The following is a 17211-nucleotide window of genomic DNA, read 5'->3' as shown; positions in this document are numbered from 1 at the left end:
CGAAGGGCTCTGGCAAAAATTCTTGACAGGGATATAAAACGGCACCATGTTAGTATTATGTTACTATAATACAATATTTACAGTACAGTACAACTTTCTTGTTTTCATTCTGCCAACTTACAAATGCGCTGCAATCACAGTCTGTAAACACTGAGTTTGTTGAACAAACTGTGGAATCATTCAGCTGTTTCCAATTTACCTCAGGAACTTTCTCCTGTTTTAAACATCGGCCGACGGTATGTGTGTCGAGTCATAACATCGGCCTTCTGAAACACACATATTAACTACTGGTATTGTCAAAACTAGAGGGCGACCTGGAGCTCTAACGTAATCATAATAAAGCACTTCATTTATGCTCGTACAACAAAGTGAAACCAACTCTTCATTAAGAAAAATGTGGTGAGGCTACACAACTACACACGTGTGCACTCGGCCGTGCTAGCAGGAGCTAGTGGTGTGCATGTTATGACCAAGCTAGTCAACATTTCCTGCTTGTGTTTCCTCCCCCTCTGTGTGAAGCTGTCGGACAACATAAAGGTCTGAGGCCACGTGTGAAACGGGATATTCTGTACAGACGGCTGTCGCGGGCTGATTGCAGGCAGGTCTGCTGGAATCTTTGGCCTGAAAGTGATTGATTAACCTCTGTGTTGTAACTATGGGTAGACTCTTATCTGCCTGCACAGATGGGTGTGGGCTGATCTGGACCTGAGTTTGAACAATCTAACTGCGTGATTGGCTGATTACTCCTCTCTCTATGTCCGACTGATTATTTTATCAATGTCCAGTCAATTATTGGCACATGGGACTAAGAGTCATTTGTTTCTTTTGTCAGATTTTTAAGCCTTTCTTTGTAGAAATGAAGCATTTTCTCTCCATTTTATTTTTTGTTTTTTTTTGATGGAAAGCAATTAACCCCCGTGTTGAACTTGTGCCCATAATGACTGTGTTCTCTGCCCCCTCTTCTCTCCTCTCTGCTTTCCCTCTGTTCATTTCTCTCATTTATTTTCTTCTCTATGCCTGTCTTTTTTTTTCTTCATCACACTGTCCTCTCCCTCACCTCCTCTTTCCCCCATTCTCTGCTTCTCTCTTCAGTCCAGCAAAGAAGATAAACTGTCCAGCCGTATTCAGAGCATGCTGGGCAATTACGACGAGATGAAAGAGCCGATCGGTGACCTTCCAAAGCTCAGCGGAAAACCCTCTAACAGCTCGTCTTCCTCTGAGGAGAAATCGGGCCCACCTTTGTTTAGCGGGGACCAGCGCGGCGTCGGTAGCAGCAGCCAGAGCAGTAAGTGGACTCCTGTCGGCCCCGCGGCAGGTGGATCTTCATCCCAGTCCCAGAAACGTTCAGGACTTAGCAGCCAGAGGGGCAACGGCGGCAGTAGCGGCAGCAGCAGCAGTAGCCAAAGACACGGAGGGGAGGTGCGGGAAAAGAAGTCAAGTAAACACAGTGGAGGGTCAGATCATTCAAAGTCACACACATCGAGTCCGGCCAAGGGCTCCCTGAGTTCCTCCAGCAGCAACAGCCACCTGCGGAGCTCCTTGTCTGCGGAGCAGCATCACAGCAAGGAGCGCTACCGCTCCAAGTCCCCACGAGACAGAGAGGCCAACTGGGACTCGCCCTCACGGGTTCACACCTCCTTCCCCAGTGGACAGCACTCGAGTCAGGCCTTTCCACCATCTCTCATGTCCAAACCCGGCTCCATGCAGCAGAAGCCCACAGCGTATGTGCGGCCTATGGACGGCCAGGAAACGGCAGAACCCAAGAGCTCACAAGCAGAAAGCTACAGTGGACAGTCACACAGCAGCACCATGGGAGAGATGAAGTCCAACAGCAAGGCCTCACTTTCCAAACTCAAGATCCCTTCACAGCCCGTAGAGGTAAGACTGGCTTTCTATTTCTAACTTATTTTGAACCCTGCAGCTTGTGAACACAGAACGGGTGGACTGTGTACATGTGTCTCTAAAGATATAAATCTTAAGATCTGAGTGTTGCATGCAGAAAACCTCGACTACATCGATGGCAGAGCTGTGTTTATGTCTGAAGCATATATTCATAATGATGTAATAACTGGAATAAATTACCTCACAGCGTGTTACTCTTGGTCTCACTGAGCTCCGAGGTCTCATAAAATGCCTGTAGACTGACTCACGCTACTGAAAATGGACGCTCACCTGCTACATCGTGTTGTTTGTGAACATGTGCTGAACTTGATGTTTCTGTTCGTAGGGATCCGGTGACGCCAACTGTGTTGATGAGATCCTGAAGGTATGTGTCTCATTATGTTTTACTTAAAACCGACAGTTCAACCTTTTCAGACGACTGCCGCGAGTCAATGAAAGAGCATGTAGCATTACTCACACCTGTACAACTGAGCTGAGCATTCCTTCCCCGTGTTTTTTCTTCTCCGTCTTTCAGGAAATGACTCAGACGTGGCCCCCTCCGCTGACAGCCATCCACACCCCCTGCAAAACTGAGCCATCCAAGTTTCCATTCCCCACGAAGGTCAGCGCCACCCTGTGTCGGTTGTTCAAATGATTATGTGTCGTGATGAATTAATTAGGCCTAATTAGTTGTTTATGACTTTTGTATGGTTCAGACATTACATAACGCACGCACACAACCAATCAGGGGAAAACTTGTTTGGTGAAAGTCTAATTGGAACTGCGATGTGTGATGGCACTTATTACTGATGAATATTTAATCTGATGGGAGTAGAAGTGCTTTACAGCCAGTTTCTGTGTTTATTTCACTTAGTGCTTGCATGTAAGTATAAACAGCCCAAAGATGAAGGAGGAATAAGTTCTATTTAATTCATTCATTTATGTATGTGTTGACTTGTTCGCTGAATAGTCAGATACAGCATATTTATTACTCTTTTTTTTTTTTTTTTTCTTTTTAACCTTTTAGGACTCTCACCCTTTTCCAAGTGGACACAGTGAGTATTACATACATTTTCTTTTTAAATCTTTACAAAACACTTATGTATTCATATGTTTCTGATCATTTTTTTATATACTATATGCCAGGGGTGGCAAAGTACAGGCACTGAAATGTTCTCAGTGTATAAACGTAATGAGAATCCCTCTGAAGGTCATCTCTAGCAGCCCATCCTGTTCAAAGCTAACTGAACTTCACGTCACGTTAATATAATTCAAAGACTATTAAACTTGGAGTTAGGATCAGCAAGATTCGTCCGAGCTGTTCATAAACGCACCAGAAAGGTATTTAATAGCTGAGTCTCATTCTCAGGACGTCAAATATGATCATTTTGGATTTGGTAGAGCGTCCCGAGCAGAAACACACTGAGAGAATAAAGAGATAATGGCAAAGGTCTGCAGTGTCTTTGCAGAACAGAGACGCTAAGACGCCTTTCCTCTGTCTGTTTCTGTCTCGGAGCGTCTGCCATGCATGATGTGCACTGATTGGCTGACATCAGTCTTGTGATTTTTGGGAAGGCGGCGTGCGATGACCAAAAATACAAATCATTAACTCCCCTCGGTTCCATTAAAACTAAAGTAACAAGCCTATTTTGGAAATGACAGATTTTTGTGTTGAAATGTAGGGAGTAAAAGTAAAAAGTTGTCAGAAACGTAAGCGCTCATTAAAGTACAGATACCTGAAAAGTCTGTTTAAGTACAGTGACAGGACTGACTTGTGTTTTAGAACGAGGCAGTTCTTCCAAAAGCTCCAGCAGCCACCAGCCCAAAGCTTGCGATGACCCACCAACGTAAGTGCTTCATCCTTTTCTCTCTTTTCTCATCAAAAGTTTGTAATTTCCTGGTAACAGAGAGAGAGCAGTCTACTGGAACACGTATTTATGTTGAGTTAAGAAACCTAAAGAAACCAGACATGCTTCTATGGCCTCAGTAAATGCAGAGCCAGCAAGCCCCAAGCAGCAGCAATTACACTGCCGTAATAAAATCCAGAGATTTAATTTCATTCCTGTGTCTCAGTATGCTGGAAGATGACCTGAAGCTGAGCAGCAGTGAGGACAGTGATGGAGAACAGGACTCTGCCAAGAATGCCTCAAGGAACACATCAGCAAGGTAAAGCAACACAACAGACAGCTGTTAATGTCATCTGCCAAAGTAGGATACAGAGTTTTTGTTGTGTGGGGGGATGTTGACTGCAACTACATTCTTCATGCAGTGGTGGTTTTGGAAAGGCTTCGATTTTATTCAAGGGCCTTTTGTTACAGTATGTTGGTCATAAACGCGTTGATTCTGTATTTTATATTATGTTTCGTCAGCGGTGGTTTAATCCAACGACAGCTTCAGAAATTAAAAGTGAATTAGAGCAGCACCTCTGCCAAGGCCCAGCAGTCCACTTAATTAATTCAAGCCAAGTAACAGTAAAGCATATTTAAATCCACATCATAAATACCAACCACCTAAATACTCCTGATTTTTTTTCTTATCAAGATCCCTGCACTGTTCCATAACAAATTAAAGAAAATGTTTAAAGTGAAAAACTGGAACCGTAACAAAAGGTAATGCAGTCTGTTCTGGACTGAGACTCATCCTCCATCCAAGTTTTGTGGAAATCCGTTCAGTAGTTTTCTTGCTTGGCGGAGGGAATCATCACCTTAGTGGCACAGTTAACAGTTACTGGACTGAATAATATTAGAGGGAATTTGTTTGATTGTCTCTTAAAAAGTCATCTGATGTTGCATTTTCTAGTCAAACTAAAAATGTAGGGAAATGTTAATGTTCTCTATTAGGGCAGAAAGTCCAGAAATGTATAAAAACTTGAGAACTTTAAAGATGGTACTGGGTTCAGTTTTTTGTCAGCTGCTGGTCGTTATCACTGCGGTCGCTGGTTCATCAGGGCCTCAGTGCAGAGCTGTGTGGGATCCTGCAGGGGAGCGTCAACCTTTGCACACATGACATCCAAACCTTTCTCAAGGCCAACAGTGAGAGTTATCAGTGACAAGTACTGCAGCGGGCTACAAATTCTCAGTTCTGGAAAAAACAGCTGTAAAATGTAAAAGTCACAAATGAAGTACAGATCAGTTTGAAAAAGACATGAGCTAAATGTAAAGATTAGAAATAATCCTGAGCTTAGAACCTGTTTCCGTCTGTTGTCCAGGGAGTCGGAAGTGTACAAGACATGATGCATTCTGCATGTTAAACATGTACCTAAGTGTATGTTCTGCACTCACTATACTGTCGCCTGACTCTGTTCTTTAACAGCAATAACAGTGAAGGAGCGGAGCAGTCGCGGGACGACTCGAGCAGCCACAGCGGCTCAGAGAGCAGCTCGGGCTCGGACAGCGAAAGCGAAAGCAGCACGACAGACAGCGAAGCCAACGAGCACCCACGACCTGCCTCCCCTGAAGTAATAACAGTTCATTTGTTCATAGATGTACTCAGTGGTGATTTATCAAACATTAGTGTTCTCAACTCTGAGATCTACCCTTAATTTAGGATTTAGTTTAATACAAGATATTGATTATTTGTTCTGCTAATAATTTTGCCCAGTAAGATAATTTGTAACATTTCTGTGTCGACTCCTGCTCACCTGCAGCCTGAACAACCTGTGGCCAACAAATGGCAGCTGGACAACTGGTTCAAGAAGGCCAAACAGTTCTCACCAGCCTCTCCGGTGGACAACAATGTTCCGACAAAGTGCAAGAAAGAGGGCAGAGACAACAGCTCAGGGCGAGGCTATGGAAGCCAGGGAGGGGGATCAAAAGACTCAACAGCACCCACCCCAAGCAGGGACCTAAGGGCAGCACAAAAGGGCGCAGAGGGTGGCCGTGGCCGGCAAAAGTCCCCCGCCCAGAGCGAGGGGGGCACGAACCCACGAAGGAGTGTGGGTAAAAAACAGCCTAAAAAGTCTGAGAAGCCTCCAGTGGTGGAGGAACCCAAGGGGGGTCTGAGAGTGGAGAGCGAGCCGGCTCCGGAGAACCCTCCTTCTCGGCCCAAAGCTCCTACCAAGGGTTCCCGAAAACCAAGCATAAAAAAAGAGCCGAAATCCTCTCCGAGGCCGACCGCGGCCGCTGTCACCACCACCGCAGATAAACGCAAGGCCAAGGCGCCCACCAAGACTTCCCAGAAGTCCCGGGAGTTTGTTGATACGGACTCATCGTCGTCGGACTCTGAGGGGAATGACAGCATCCCGTCCTCGTCGCAGACGCCCAAGTACACCGAGAGCATCAGGACCCCTGTGTGTGTGTTCTCTCCAATGGAAGAGAAAGAGCTGCTGTCTCCACTCAGCGACCCTGAGGAGCGTTACCCCGCGAGGCCGCCTCAGCAGCAGGTTTTACTAGTGAAGATAGGTTCGTGGAAGCTGACTCTTCTACTCTCACTTGTGTAGCTGTGGAGTGTAAACTCAAGCTTTTCCTTACTTTGGATCAAATCAAACCCTTCCCTTCCCATTTCCTATAGATCTCAGCTTGCTGTCGAGGATCCCAGGGCGGACCTACAAGGATCCTGTCGAGATAAAAGTGGAGAGGGACGACTCTCTCGACAGGGACAGCAAAGACTTCAGCAAGCAGAGCTCTGAGAAGAGTTCTAGTAAGGCCAAGAGGAAACACAAGGTATGGGACAGATTCCTGTCTGTTATCTGCTGTTTTGATTTCAGTCCTGTCAAAAACATTTTCCTCACATTTATTTTTTACTTTAAGAATAGTACAAGGAACGAAAAATAGCACCCACCTTACCAAAAAAAAACAAAAGGTAGAGGGTTATGTTTGCAGTATGGTGATTTCTTTGGAGCTTTTTTGTTTTTACTGTCATCGCCTTCCACCGGGAGACCAGGTCTCTTCCAGCTTCCAAACAGATTTTCATTGAAACAAGAAATTGCCTCTGGGCCAAAGAACAATTGATTCATTTCTTGGTAGAGATCCAAAACTGGAACAACCACCATTAGGTGATTGTGCAATTTTTTTAATCATAGCTGTGAAACTACCACAAAAGAGACAAACAATCTGAAGTGATATCCATCAACTTGGACAACCATTAAGCTTTGGCAGAGGGTTGTACCTTACCTTGTAAAAGTTCAAGTGCTTGGTTGCAAATTTTTTGTGTCATGTTGCGACAGATTCATCTCTGCACACTAATAAAATCATTTGACGTGTCTTTGGTTTAAATTTGTTCTGATCTGTTTATCTTTAGAACGACGAAGAAGGCACCAAGCCAGACAGCAAGAGATGCAAGCTGGAGGAGAAGTCTCTATCACATCATAAAAACAGCAGTAAAGAGTGAGTATTCCACCTTCTCCTCCCAGATGTCACTCACAGTTGAAGCCTCGGCACAGCGGGAACTCTTGGCACACTTGGTGCAACAGTAGTACTTCGTTTTGTTACAAGCAAAACAAAGCTTGCCAGATGTCTTTATCTCTGTTCTCACAGTTCATAAAAGAAACCCTCCCAACTCTAACGAACATCATAAACTGAGAGTGTAAAAGCACAGTCACGTGTTTATAAGACTGCAGCTTCTTCAAGCTGCACCTGTTCACCTCTGTTCAAAAGACACTGCTGCATGTTTTTAAAATACCTTCAATGTTAATATTTAATCTTGGAGCGTTATTATTTTGTGATGCAGAGTGCACTGCTGCCACAAAACTGCTCCAATTAAGTGTTTAAAGAATGATACAGTGTGTTTTTTATAGACCGAGCTGCAACAATTAACGTCTATTTTGATAACTGATAACTGGTTGAAGTCGTTTTACATGTAAAAATGGTAGAAATTGAATTTTTCAGCCTCTTGTATATGTAGATTTCCCCATTTCCACTGTTTTGTTTCATAGACTAAATATCTTTGGGTTTTTAGAATTTTGTTGGGACATTTAAAGACATCACCTTTGAGTTTGAGAAGCTGGAATAATTAATTGACTGATGGATTACTTTAGATAATAATTGTAAGCTGTAGCCTCAATGTTTTACAATGATTATTTTCACCAGGTCTAAGAGGTCTTTGGAGAAGAAAGAGGAGCCAGTCCCCTCTCCCTCCATGTCAGGCCTCCAGCGGACGCCCAAAGCAGAGCATCCGAGTCGGAAGAGGACGGTCAGCCAGTCCTCCACCTCACTGTCCAGCGGGACAGGAAGTGGGAAGGAGGGAAGCCACAGCACCAAGGGCAACTCCACCTCCAAACACAGAAAAGGAGAGGACAAGGGACGCAGCACACGCGATGGCAAGGTGGGTGTGAGTAACTTTATCGGCAGGGCATTTGGAGTCTGAATACCTGGCGGCTCTCTGGTGCTGTGACGTGCGAGTGCAATCTTTCATCATGTTTGCCAACTGTGCCAAGTTTACCCTCGGGGAATTGAGATAACAAAGCAAGCATGAAGAGGGAAACACGGGTCAACAGCAGAACCAACAAAGCCTTGTGGATTTTAATGTCATGTGTAATTCATGCAGGTGTTAACAGGGGTGTCAAGATTTTACTCTGTCAGCACCATGATTCAGAGATCCTTTATTGATGAGAAGATGGCTCACGTGTAGACGAAAAAGCAGATCATAACTGAAAACAAAGATCCTTCATTAATTTACTAGAGAAGATGGTTCACTCTGTTTGGTGTCTCAAACCTGTCCATAGTGTGTTTCTGTTGCATGCTGTTTATGACTGAATCAATGAAGGGAGGTGTGTTTTTGTTGTTAGTCTGGGATCTTCAGTTTGAACCTGTCTGATCTCAGCCTGCTGAAACACACCAGGATAAAATCAACCTGTTTTGATTGGGAGAATTGTGACACTCCTAAATTATTAATATGATGGAATATGGTTGCGTTCAAATGTACTCAAATCAAAAATCTTAATAAAGGCTTCCAGACTTTAGAAATGTTTGATTTAGGTACCTTGAGAGTGCTTGGATTTTATCCTTGAAAAGGACGTCTGTATATGTAATTGTTCCGTAGGGGTTATGCTTGTTTTTAATCTCGATTCACGTCACTAATGAGTCAGGTATTTATTCCGGTCTGTATATCCATGGACACATTTCTGCCTCCAGTCTCCCTCAGTCTCACCCTCTTCTCTGTTTTATCCTCCACTTCAAACACCAGGCCCCTTTTTTCTCTGAAACTTTATTCCCTCTCGCTTGCTGTCTCCGCAGGAGAAATCCTCAAAGGGCTGCGATAACCAGCTGGCCGTTCCTCCGCTCTCCACGGACGGCTCCAAGTCTCAGAGATCCAAGCTGGTGTTTGAGGACAGGTAAGAGAAACTCTTTCCACTGTGGATAACCCCTCAGCAGGGTATGCAGAAAGACCGGCTGTGGGGATCTAGGGTTGCCTTTGATGCATAAAGCTGTAGGAGGTTGGGGAGGTCGTGAATAGACAAGCCTGCGTGCAGGAGAGATGACGTAAATTTCCATTTTAAAAGCTGCTCTGCTGGGAGTCTGTGTCCTTTTCATGCTGAGGTGAAGAAACAACAGTCTTACTTTTCATTTTTATATCTTTTGTTTCAGGGTTTGATTTAATAGAAGAATAGGGATGTTAGGAAAGTAAATGTAAAACATTCTCTGGGGGGAAATGAGTGTAGAAGCTTGAAATGTTTTTGGTGTCTCAGAAAAGTTAACAATTATTAATGATGTTAATAATTGTGTTTCAGGGTCCATTCAGCAGATCACTACTTACAAGAGGCCAAGAAACTCAAACACAATGCAGATGCACTGGTAAGAGCGAGCGCCTGGGGGTATTTGCATGAAATTGAGATGCTGGTGTCAGTTGCTGCATGCAAAGAAGTGAGATGAGAGTAAAACAACATCCTGGTGGGATTTTGCATGAGGCTGATCGCTCTATCAGAACACCAGTTTCAGTTTCGTATCACCACACTGACTTGGAAATTAACCTTTTGAAGTTTCCAGTCTCTGTGATCTGCAGGCTTTCGAGCATGAAATCCAAAAGACAAAGAAACAGAAACGGTGCTTTTTTTCACTGAAGGATCAACAGGACTGAATGTATCTGCAGCTCTGGTGTCAGTTATCACATGGAGCTTGTTATTTCCACTCAAAATGCTTTTAATTTAGTTTTGTCGCTGCAAAATGACAACAAAACAGAAAAAATGAACATAAAGTTATGCTGCATTCACGTGCTCCACTCACTCCCTGAGTCGGGAAGTTAACTCGACAGGGAAGAGCAAAGGAAACAATACAATATATGACGTTGGTAAAAGTTTCTCATTAGTAATCCGATGTTAACTTTCATCCACCATTTCTCTTTACAACTTGACAAATTTAGACAAACCAATAACACAAACTGTTGCTGAGAATTAGGCAGAAACATTTATTTATGCACATACAGAACTGAGTTAAAATATATTTTACAATTTCTACAATAGCATGGTAAAAAAAAAAACACTAAATCTTTGTTATATATGTAGTTGAGGTTCCTACTTGTGTCATCCCAAATGATTCCAACAGAGTTCTAACTTAGACTCTAAGCCCATGAAATCAGATTTTCACCACATGATATTCAAGGCCAAATGAGTTCACAATAACGTTTATTAAAGTGGTATCTTGAGAATATTGTTGTTTTTTTTTAATGCTAGCAATCAAATCTGTCTAAAAAAAGAAAGTACAAGTCAATGAAACTGAGGAGTCTGTAACCATAACTGTAAAAAATGAGTGTGTATAAAAATAACCATTGCTTCTCAGTGATGGACGTGAAAAAGCTACCAGACGAACTCCTAAACAGAAGATGGATAGAGATTATTCAGATATTCAGATATTGCCATGTGTGTTACTAACAAAATATGAATAGTTCAAGTTTTAATATCACAGGTTTTGGGATTATCATGATTTTGTGACACCACAAGATGAAGGTGCTTTTAATTTGGTCACCAACATCCCTCGAAAACACCAGATGTGTCTTAAAGTAGAATTATTAAATTAACAACCTCGTCTGTGAACATATCTGACTGAGTCACATCAGATCAGTGTTTGTTTAACAGTGAAGACAACTTTCATGATCCGACACAAAACTACATCTTGTTTTTGTTATTCCAGCAGCAGCAGAAACTGCTCGCTGTGTGTTGAACTGTTGCTGCTGTTACTTGATGAGAAAAGGTTATATAACCCACACCAGGTCAAACCATGTTGGTTATGTAACCAGGTCACATCAAATTAAACATCATGAAACAGCATTTAGCCCTCTGTTGCTGTGGCAGTTTGGGAAAGAAATGCAATGTTACACTCGTACATATTGGTTTTTAAAAATGCTCTGCCTTGTTCCCTCTGTTACAGTTGGACCGGTTTGAGAAGGCGGTTTACTACCTGGACGCGGTCGTGTCGTTTGTTGAATGTGGTAATGCTCTGGAGAAGAGCGCCCAAGAAGCAAAGTCTCCCTTCCCAATGTATGCTGAAACGGTGGAGCTTATCAAGTAAGGAACAAAGTTAAATACCATCACCAGTGTGACACATCTGCAACATAAACTCAGCTGATTTCACACATCATAGTGTTGTTGTTCATGTGTCTGAGGGCAGAAGTCTCGTCTGTCTGCTCCAAATCTCAAGGCTACATTAGCTTCTACTAGCATCGCAAACCCAAATCTCCAAATGAACCGATTCTACGATGACTTCTAAATGCTCCAAACTAAACAAAATGTCTTCTGTCTGTGTGCTCAGATACACTATGAAGTTAAAAAGCTACATGGCTCCAGATGCTACATCGGCAGACAAGAGGCTAGCCGTGCTTTGGTAAGTATGCTAACTGAGATCTTAGGTGTTGTCCTGCCCTGTAGCCAGGATATCGAGTACATTGAGATGAAGGCTATTTGATTAAGGAATGTATTTACACATATCTCTGGTTTTGGATCAATACTAACCCCTTTCTCCCTCCAGCCTACGATGCCAGTCCCTCCTCTACCTGCGGGTATTCAAGCTGAGGAAAGAGAGCGCACTGAAATACTCCAAAACACTCACAGAACACTTAAAGGTTTGTTTCCTAGCAGCTTAAAGCTTTTCTGTGAATGTTTCACCTGCATCTCGACTGAGTGCATGATGTTCCTCCTCTTGTTTTCTTTGGCAGAACTCACTGAGTAACACCCAGGCTCCCTCTCCTGGAATGGGAAAGTAAGTTTTCTTTTGCTTTTCAGACATTAAAATGATATAAGACATGTGAACTTCCTTCTCTGTACTGTTGTTCTTTTATAATATCAGCACTAGTTGACGTGCTGTTCTTTCACCTGTTCTTACCTCTTGTTGTGAGGAAACATACTGGGCAGCACTCACATTACACAACACTGCTGTTAATGATTGTTTTCAGTATTTTTATACGTCGTGTGGTCTCAGGTGTTTGTTTGACTTCTATCAATAACTCATACATTTACCACATTGCTTCTAAACCACTTAGCAGCTCTCTCTCTGTCTCATGACTGAATCTGGTCCTTTCTGTTTCCTCTCGCAGCAAGGCAGCGGGTATGCCCTCTCCGGTGTCGCCCAAGCTGTCACCGGGCACGGCCGGCGGCTACTCATCAGTCAGCAGCAGCAGCAGCGCCAGCTCGTCTGTGACCATCCCTCAGCGGATCCACCAGATGGCTGCCAGCTACGTCCAGGTCACCTCCAACTTCCTGTACGCCACTGAGGTCTGGGACCAGGCTGAGCAGCTATCCAAGGAGCAGAAGGGTAAACTACTGAAACGCTTTAAACATTGTTAGTAAGACAGTTAGTGAGTCACTCCAGCCGTTTAGTTTATGATCTGAAGATACTGCTGAAGCAAGATGTTACACCTGCATTTCATAGTGTACCATTGCCTTTTGCTTTTCTTCACTGATTATGAGATTTTTTTGGTCTGTGTTGCTGAGCTGTGTTGCAGCTTGTTGCACGGCCACACTTTCACAATTAGAATTAATGCTAGTTCTGAACTAAGTCTGAACATTGAGTCAAGACTTTAGTTGCTTGCATCACAAATACAGCATACAGTAACCAGTGTGGGCTTCTGTGGAGAAAGTCCCCAGACTCCCTTTAGAAAATGCTCATGTTGCAATATGAAAAACTTAGTGAGGAGCTTTCTGCAGTTGACAGACCTAAAGCTGTCTGCTTGTGATCAGATCAGGCCAAATGTGAACAGCCTCTTTGACATTTGTAGACTGAACAGGTGAATGATTTTGAAAGAAAACAGATCTGATTTAAAGACAATAAAGATAATTGTAGTTCTGCAAACTCCACAGATGCGTTGTTTTTTGTGGAAGCAGAACTTGATGATACGTTTTGATAAGAGTAACCGGCTTTCAAACTGACATTGTGTGTTTTTCTTCCTCAGACTTCTTCCTGGAGTTGGACAAAGTGATGGGTCCTCTGATCTTCAACACCAGCAGCATGACAGAACTGGTGCGTTACACGCGGCAGGGCCTCCACTGGCTGCGCCTGGACGCAAAGCTTATTCCCTAGCAAGGACTGGCTTCCTGCACGCTGCTCACACACACACACACACACACACACACACCCCTCAGCCTTGTGTGTTCAGCATCATGTGCTCAAGGACACAAAAGCATGCTCACACAGACAGACACACACACATACGATAACGTACTGTATGCACACACACACACACACACACACGGTCCTCCTCCACACGTGATGAACTTTTCAGACATATCTCCAACACTGTGTCCATTTCCTACACCAGCTTGCCAAAAACACTGAGCAATTTAGCATCTCACACCTTCGACGGCATCATCACAGGGAGAAGCATCCAAACAGCAGCACAGGAACAAAAAGAGCTCACGCCACGCTTCATGGATCGGCATTCTTACTAAAATCTTTGAAGGCCATGTTTTTATCTATTCGGCATGGAAGCGTGTTATGAATCTGCTTAAAAATGGGGTTTGGTTTTTAGGCTACTTTGGCTTTTAACTTTTTATTTGACTTTGTTTCACCAAAGTACCTCCCATGAACACCAAAGGTGCTTTAAAATGAAGGTTTCTCTTTATCATTTTTGTGCCTTGTATGTGAGCTCCAGGAAAACAAACAGCCACCCGTCATATCTGAACACATGGGTTTTGTTTTCTCCTCCTCCTTTTTTTTTGTTGCTTTAACTCATTCATTGCATTTTTAAACACTTTGTAGTTGATGGAAGCTGGTGACCGTTGTGTTTTTATGCCAGTTATTTTGGATCAAAGATTGTTGGGCACAAATTACGATACCTTACATGATTTCCTTCAAAGTTTCTTGTTGTTAAGGGTTAATCTCGGAGCGAGCCCACGAGATGTTCAGGCCTGTAGAAGGGCTACTGTGCACAGCAGATTAATACTTCTGACTCACACGTATTTATAAATGTTGTCTTTATCGATCAGCGTAATTTAATTTCCCTCAATCATGAACTTCTTGTGGCCCTGCTAGTTGGTCTGGTTTGATGTAAGGAGCATCACGGCCTCCAGAGGGCGCTAGCAGGAGCTTTTAGACACTTGGCCTTAATAAAATTGATCATGTCAATGTTCTCTCTAAGAGATTTGCTGTCTTTTTTTAGCTCCGGAGTACAAATCTCTTCCTGAAATGTTTTTACGCTCGTAGCTACATTGTTCATTGAGAAATGTCCTCGAGGGTGAGTCACTTCCACACAGTGTTATTCATGTTTGATCCCTTTTGTTTGCTCAGTGTGTATTTTTCTAAGGAACAGCAGGGAGTGTCTTAAGTATTTAAATCATTTCCACGTACACAATGCAGTTACTCACATTAGCAGTTCATAATAAAAACTGGGCCTGAGTGACCACTAATTTGGCGCAACTAACGCAAATTCATCTTGAAAGGAAGGATGTTTTTTTTTCAGAGTTATTAGCAGTGTTGAATTTATAGAACAAAGAGTTTTAGATCTATGATTTATATATTTCAAAAATATAACAGCCAATATAGATTTTATTTATATACCAAGCAGTTGTTTTTCTTTTTTCATCTCCTGGCCAAGCAGAAGTATAACTTTTCAAATGCATACTTGTAAAACAGGGTTGAACAAGGGTTATAAGATGCAGAGTATTTGTATGTGTAATTGTTCCTATTTAAATTTCAAAATCTTAATCACAGGTGGTAGATAAGAAAGGCATCACAGCGTGGATCAGCAGGCAGGTGAAGGAGAGTGTCGGCTGTCCAGATGTGAACATTTCTGTAGGTTATTTAAAGGACTGGTTGTCATCCAGGGGAATGAAGGTGGAGGTGAAGGTGGTGTTGAATGAAGACGTTACACACAACACTCAAGATGTCAGCTGACTGTGTGTTTGTTAATCGTCACTGACATGAAGGCTGGCCTCTTCTTGTGTGCATTTCTTTCTTTTTTTTTTTTTTTTTCTCAGCCCATTTCTGACTAAAACATGCTGGAAATATTAAAGCCTGGTCCAAACAGTGTTCATAGAACAAGTATTCTTTGGTTTGTTGTAAAGAGAAATTACCATAAAGTTTAAGACCTGTGATCGTCTGTAACTTTATGGTACTTTTTAATGTTTTTTTCAAGAATCAAACCTCATCTTACACTTTTTGTTTTTCATCTCAAGAGAACACAAACCTGCAGATTTACTGTTTGGCCCAGGTTTTACCTTTTTTTGTTGTGTTTGGTCTCTTCTTTCCTTCACTGGCTCCCTGGCCTTTATCGTGGGAGGGGATACTGTTATTTCCTCTTGCACTTGAAGAAGAGAAAAGTCAGAGGAGGTATTATTTTAATCTATGCAGGATTTTTACAAAAAATTAAAATATCTGTCTCTGTGGAAAAGATTTAATTTTTTTAGGCTTGGGATTTTGTTCCCCCACTCTTTTCTTTCCGCCTCAGTGAGAAACCTGTTGAACTCAAGCGTCCGATGCCTTTAGCTTTTTGCAATTTTTGTGTACTGGTTTAGTATATATATGTAAATAGATCTGTTTTTATAACCAAACACAGATGGCATGAGCCATTTTGTACTTAAAGCTGGAGGCCACTTTTCTCATAGGAATTCCTCTGTGGGTTTTGCCAGCCCAGTTAATGTCTTCATACACTGGTACACTTTGTAAGTACAGGTCCGCGCCTTGTGTTCCCTACACTATCTTGTAGTCAAAATGTACAAAATTTAGCATTAGAATAATTTTTAACAGTTTGCTACTCACACTTATTTATTTTTCTGCCCCTTTGCTTAATATTTTTTTCTATTTTTGCCATTTTAAGGAGTACCATTTTATGAAATAGGAAGCTGTAAATGTGTTGGGGTTGTTCATGATGAGATTTCATTGTAAGTAGTGATTAATATTAATTCTAACTTGAAAGAATCCAGGGTAAGATGAGTTTTTTTTGACATTCAGTAGGAAGATGTTAACACTTGCATGTTTCTATTTAAATACAAATGTATAAATTGTAAATATAACATTTCTTTAAGGGTGAATTTCTACTACAGGTTGACATTTTTATTGAAATTAAAAAATGCTGTAAATACATTTTGTGAGATACTTTATGCACATTTTTTTTTTTCCTCTGTGGGCTTTTGTGTTCTTCTTCCAAGTTGTTACGGACGACATCACCGTCTCTTAACACTGTATATCAGATTGATTTCTCAGTCTCTCTTTTTTTTCTTACCGTGCTCGTATTCTTTGTCTTCTGCTACACTGTCTCTCAGTATCATGGTCGCCAAATAATCATTAATGTCTCTAGATCCAAGTGCGAATATTTTGTCTTCTCTGTATTTGATATGGAGGCGTGTACTTTTCATGAAATGTATATTGTTGATCTCATGGGATGAATGGATGGATGGTGTGTACAGTCTGTTGTGTAAAACCACGTCTGTTTTCGTCCTCATGAGAGAGATGTATTTACTATTTGTCCCTTTTGAACAATTGGTCCAACATGTCTTTTGAAACAGAGGTATTTCTCTACAGGTCAAAACAGTTGTAGCAGTTTATACAGTATGTTGTATAACACCTTTTTTCTAAAAGTCGTCTCTGGAGTGAGACCAGCAGCATACACTATGTACAATAGTCTAAATTGGATTAGTTTTAAGAGAACTGATGATAGAGATACTATATATGATGGATGCAATATGATTAAAGGTACTCATTGAGTTTGATCTTCAAACTTAGTTTATGTAATTTAAAAGCATTCTTGTGAAGTGAGTATTAATTGTGACTAATGAGAGTCTGTCCTGAATATTCTTTGTATTTTGCCGTATTGAGAATAAAATATATATGGATATGTTTAATGGAGTGTTACTTATTCTTATATCAGCAGGTTGAATCACGCATCTCGTGTCTCAAAATGTGTTTTGTGCTGTAAATCTAAAAATGCAGGAAACAGTTCAGCACCTCAGAGACTGAGACCAGAATCAAA

The 17211-nt window shown here is 42.0% G+C and overlaps 1 protein-coding gene across 3 annotated transcripts in view; it reads left to right on the top strand.

Annotated features, from left to right (window-relative positions):
* The window catches only part of aff4 (AF4/FMR2 family, member 4), a 34611-nt gene extending 17528 nt beyond the window's left edge, over nt 1-17083 (top strand). For 2 of the 3 annotated variants that reach the window (XM_037118738.1, XM_037118737.1), the window contains exons 3-21: nt 1093-1878; nt 2228-2266; nt 2417-2503; nt 2909-2936; nt 3665-3728; nt 3955-4047; nt 5194-5338; nt 5528-6281; nt 6391-6542; nt 7120-7205; nt 7908-8142; nt 9054-9151; nt 9548-9611; nt 11181-11317; nt 11562-11633; nt 11778-11871; nt 11965-12008; nt 12343-12560; nt 13198-17083. In XM_037118738.1, coding sequence (XP_036974633.1) covers nt 1093-1878; nt 2228-2266; nt 2417-2503; nt 2909-2936; nt 3665-3728; nt 3955-4047; nt 5194-5338; nt 5528-6281; nt 6391-6542; nt 7120-7205; nt 7908-8142; nt 9054-9151; nt 9548-9611; nt 11181-11317; nt 11562-11633; nt 11778-11871; nt 11965-12008; nt 12343-12560; nt 13198-13325 — 3324 coding nt within the window. In that variant the 3' untranslated portion in view covers nt 13326-17083. The remainder of the gene's footprint in view (nt 1-1092; nt 1879-2227; nt 2267-2416; nt 2504-2908; nt 2937-3664; nt 3729-3954; nt 4048-5193; nt 5339-5527; nt 6282-6390; nt 6543-7119; nt 7206-7907; nt 8143-9053; nt 9152-9547; nt 9612-11180; nt 11318-11561; nt 11634-11777; nt 11872-11964; nt 12009-12342; nt 12561-13197) is intronic. The other variant, XM_037118739.1, reaches the window with a different exon arrangement.
* Nucleotides 17084-17211: the final 128 nt, after the last annotated feature.

The sequence above is a fragment of the Acanthopagrus latus genome, chromosome 13, assembly GCF_904848185.1.
Source record: "Acanthopagrus latus isolate v.2019 chromosome 13, fAcaLat1.1, whole genome shotgun sequence".
In the NCBI taxonomy this organism is placed as follows: domain Eukaryota; kingdom Metazoa; phylum Chordata; class Actinopteri; order Spariformes; family Sparidae; genus Acanthopagrus; species Acanthopagrus latus.
Note: the sequence above shows the minus strand (reverse complement) of the source record. Positions and strands in the feature narration are given on the sequence as shown.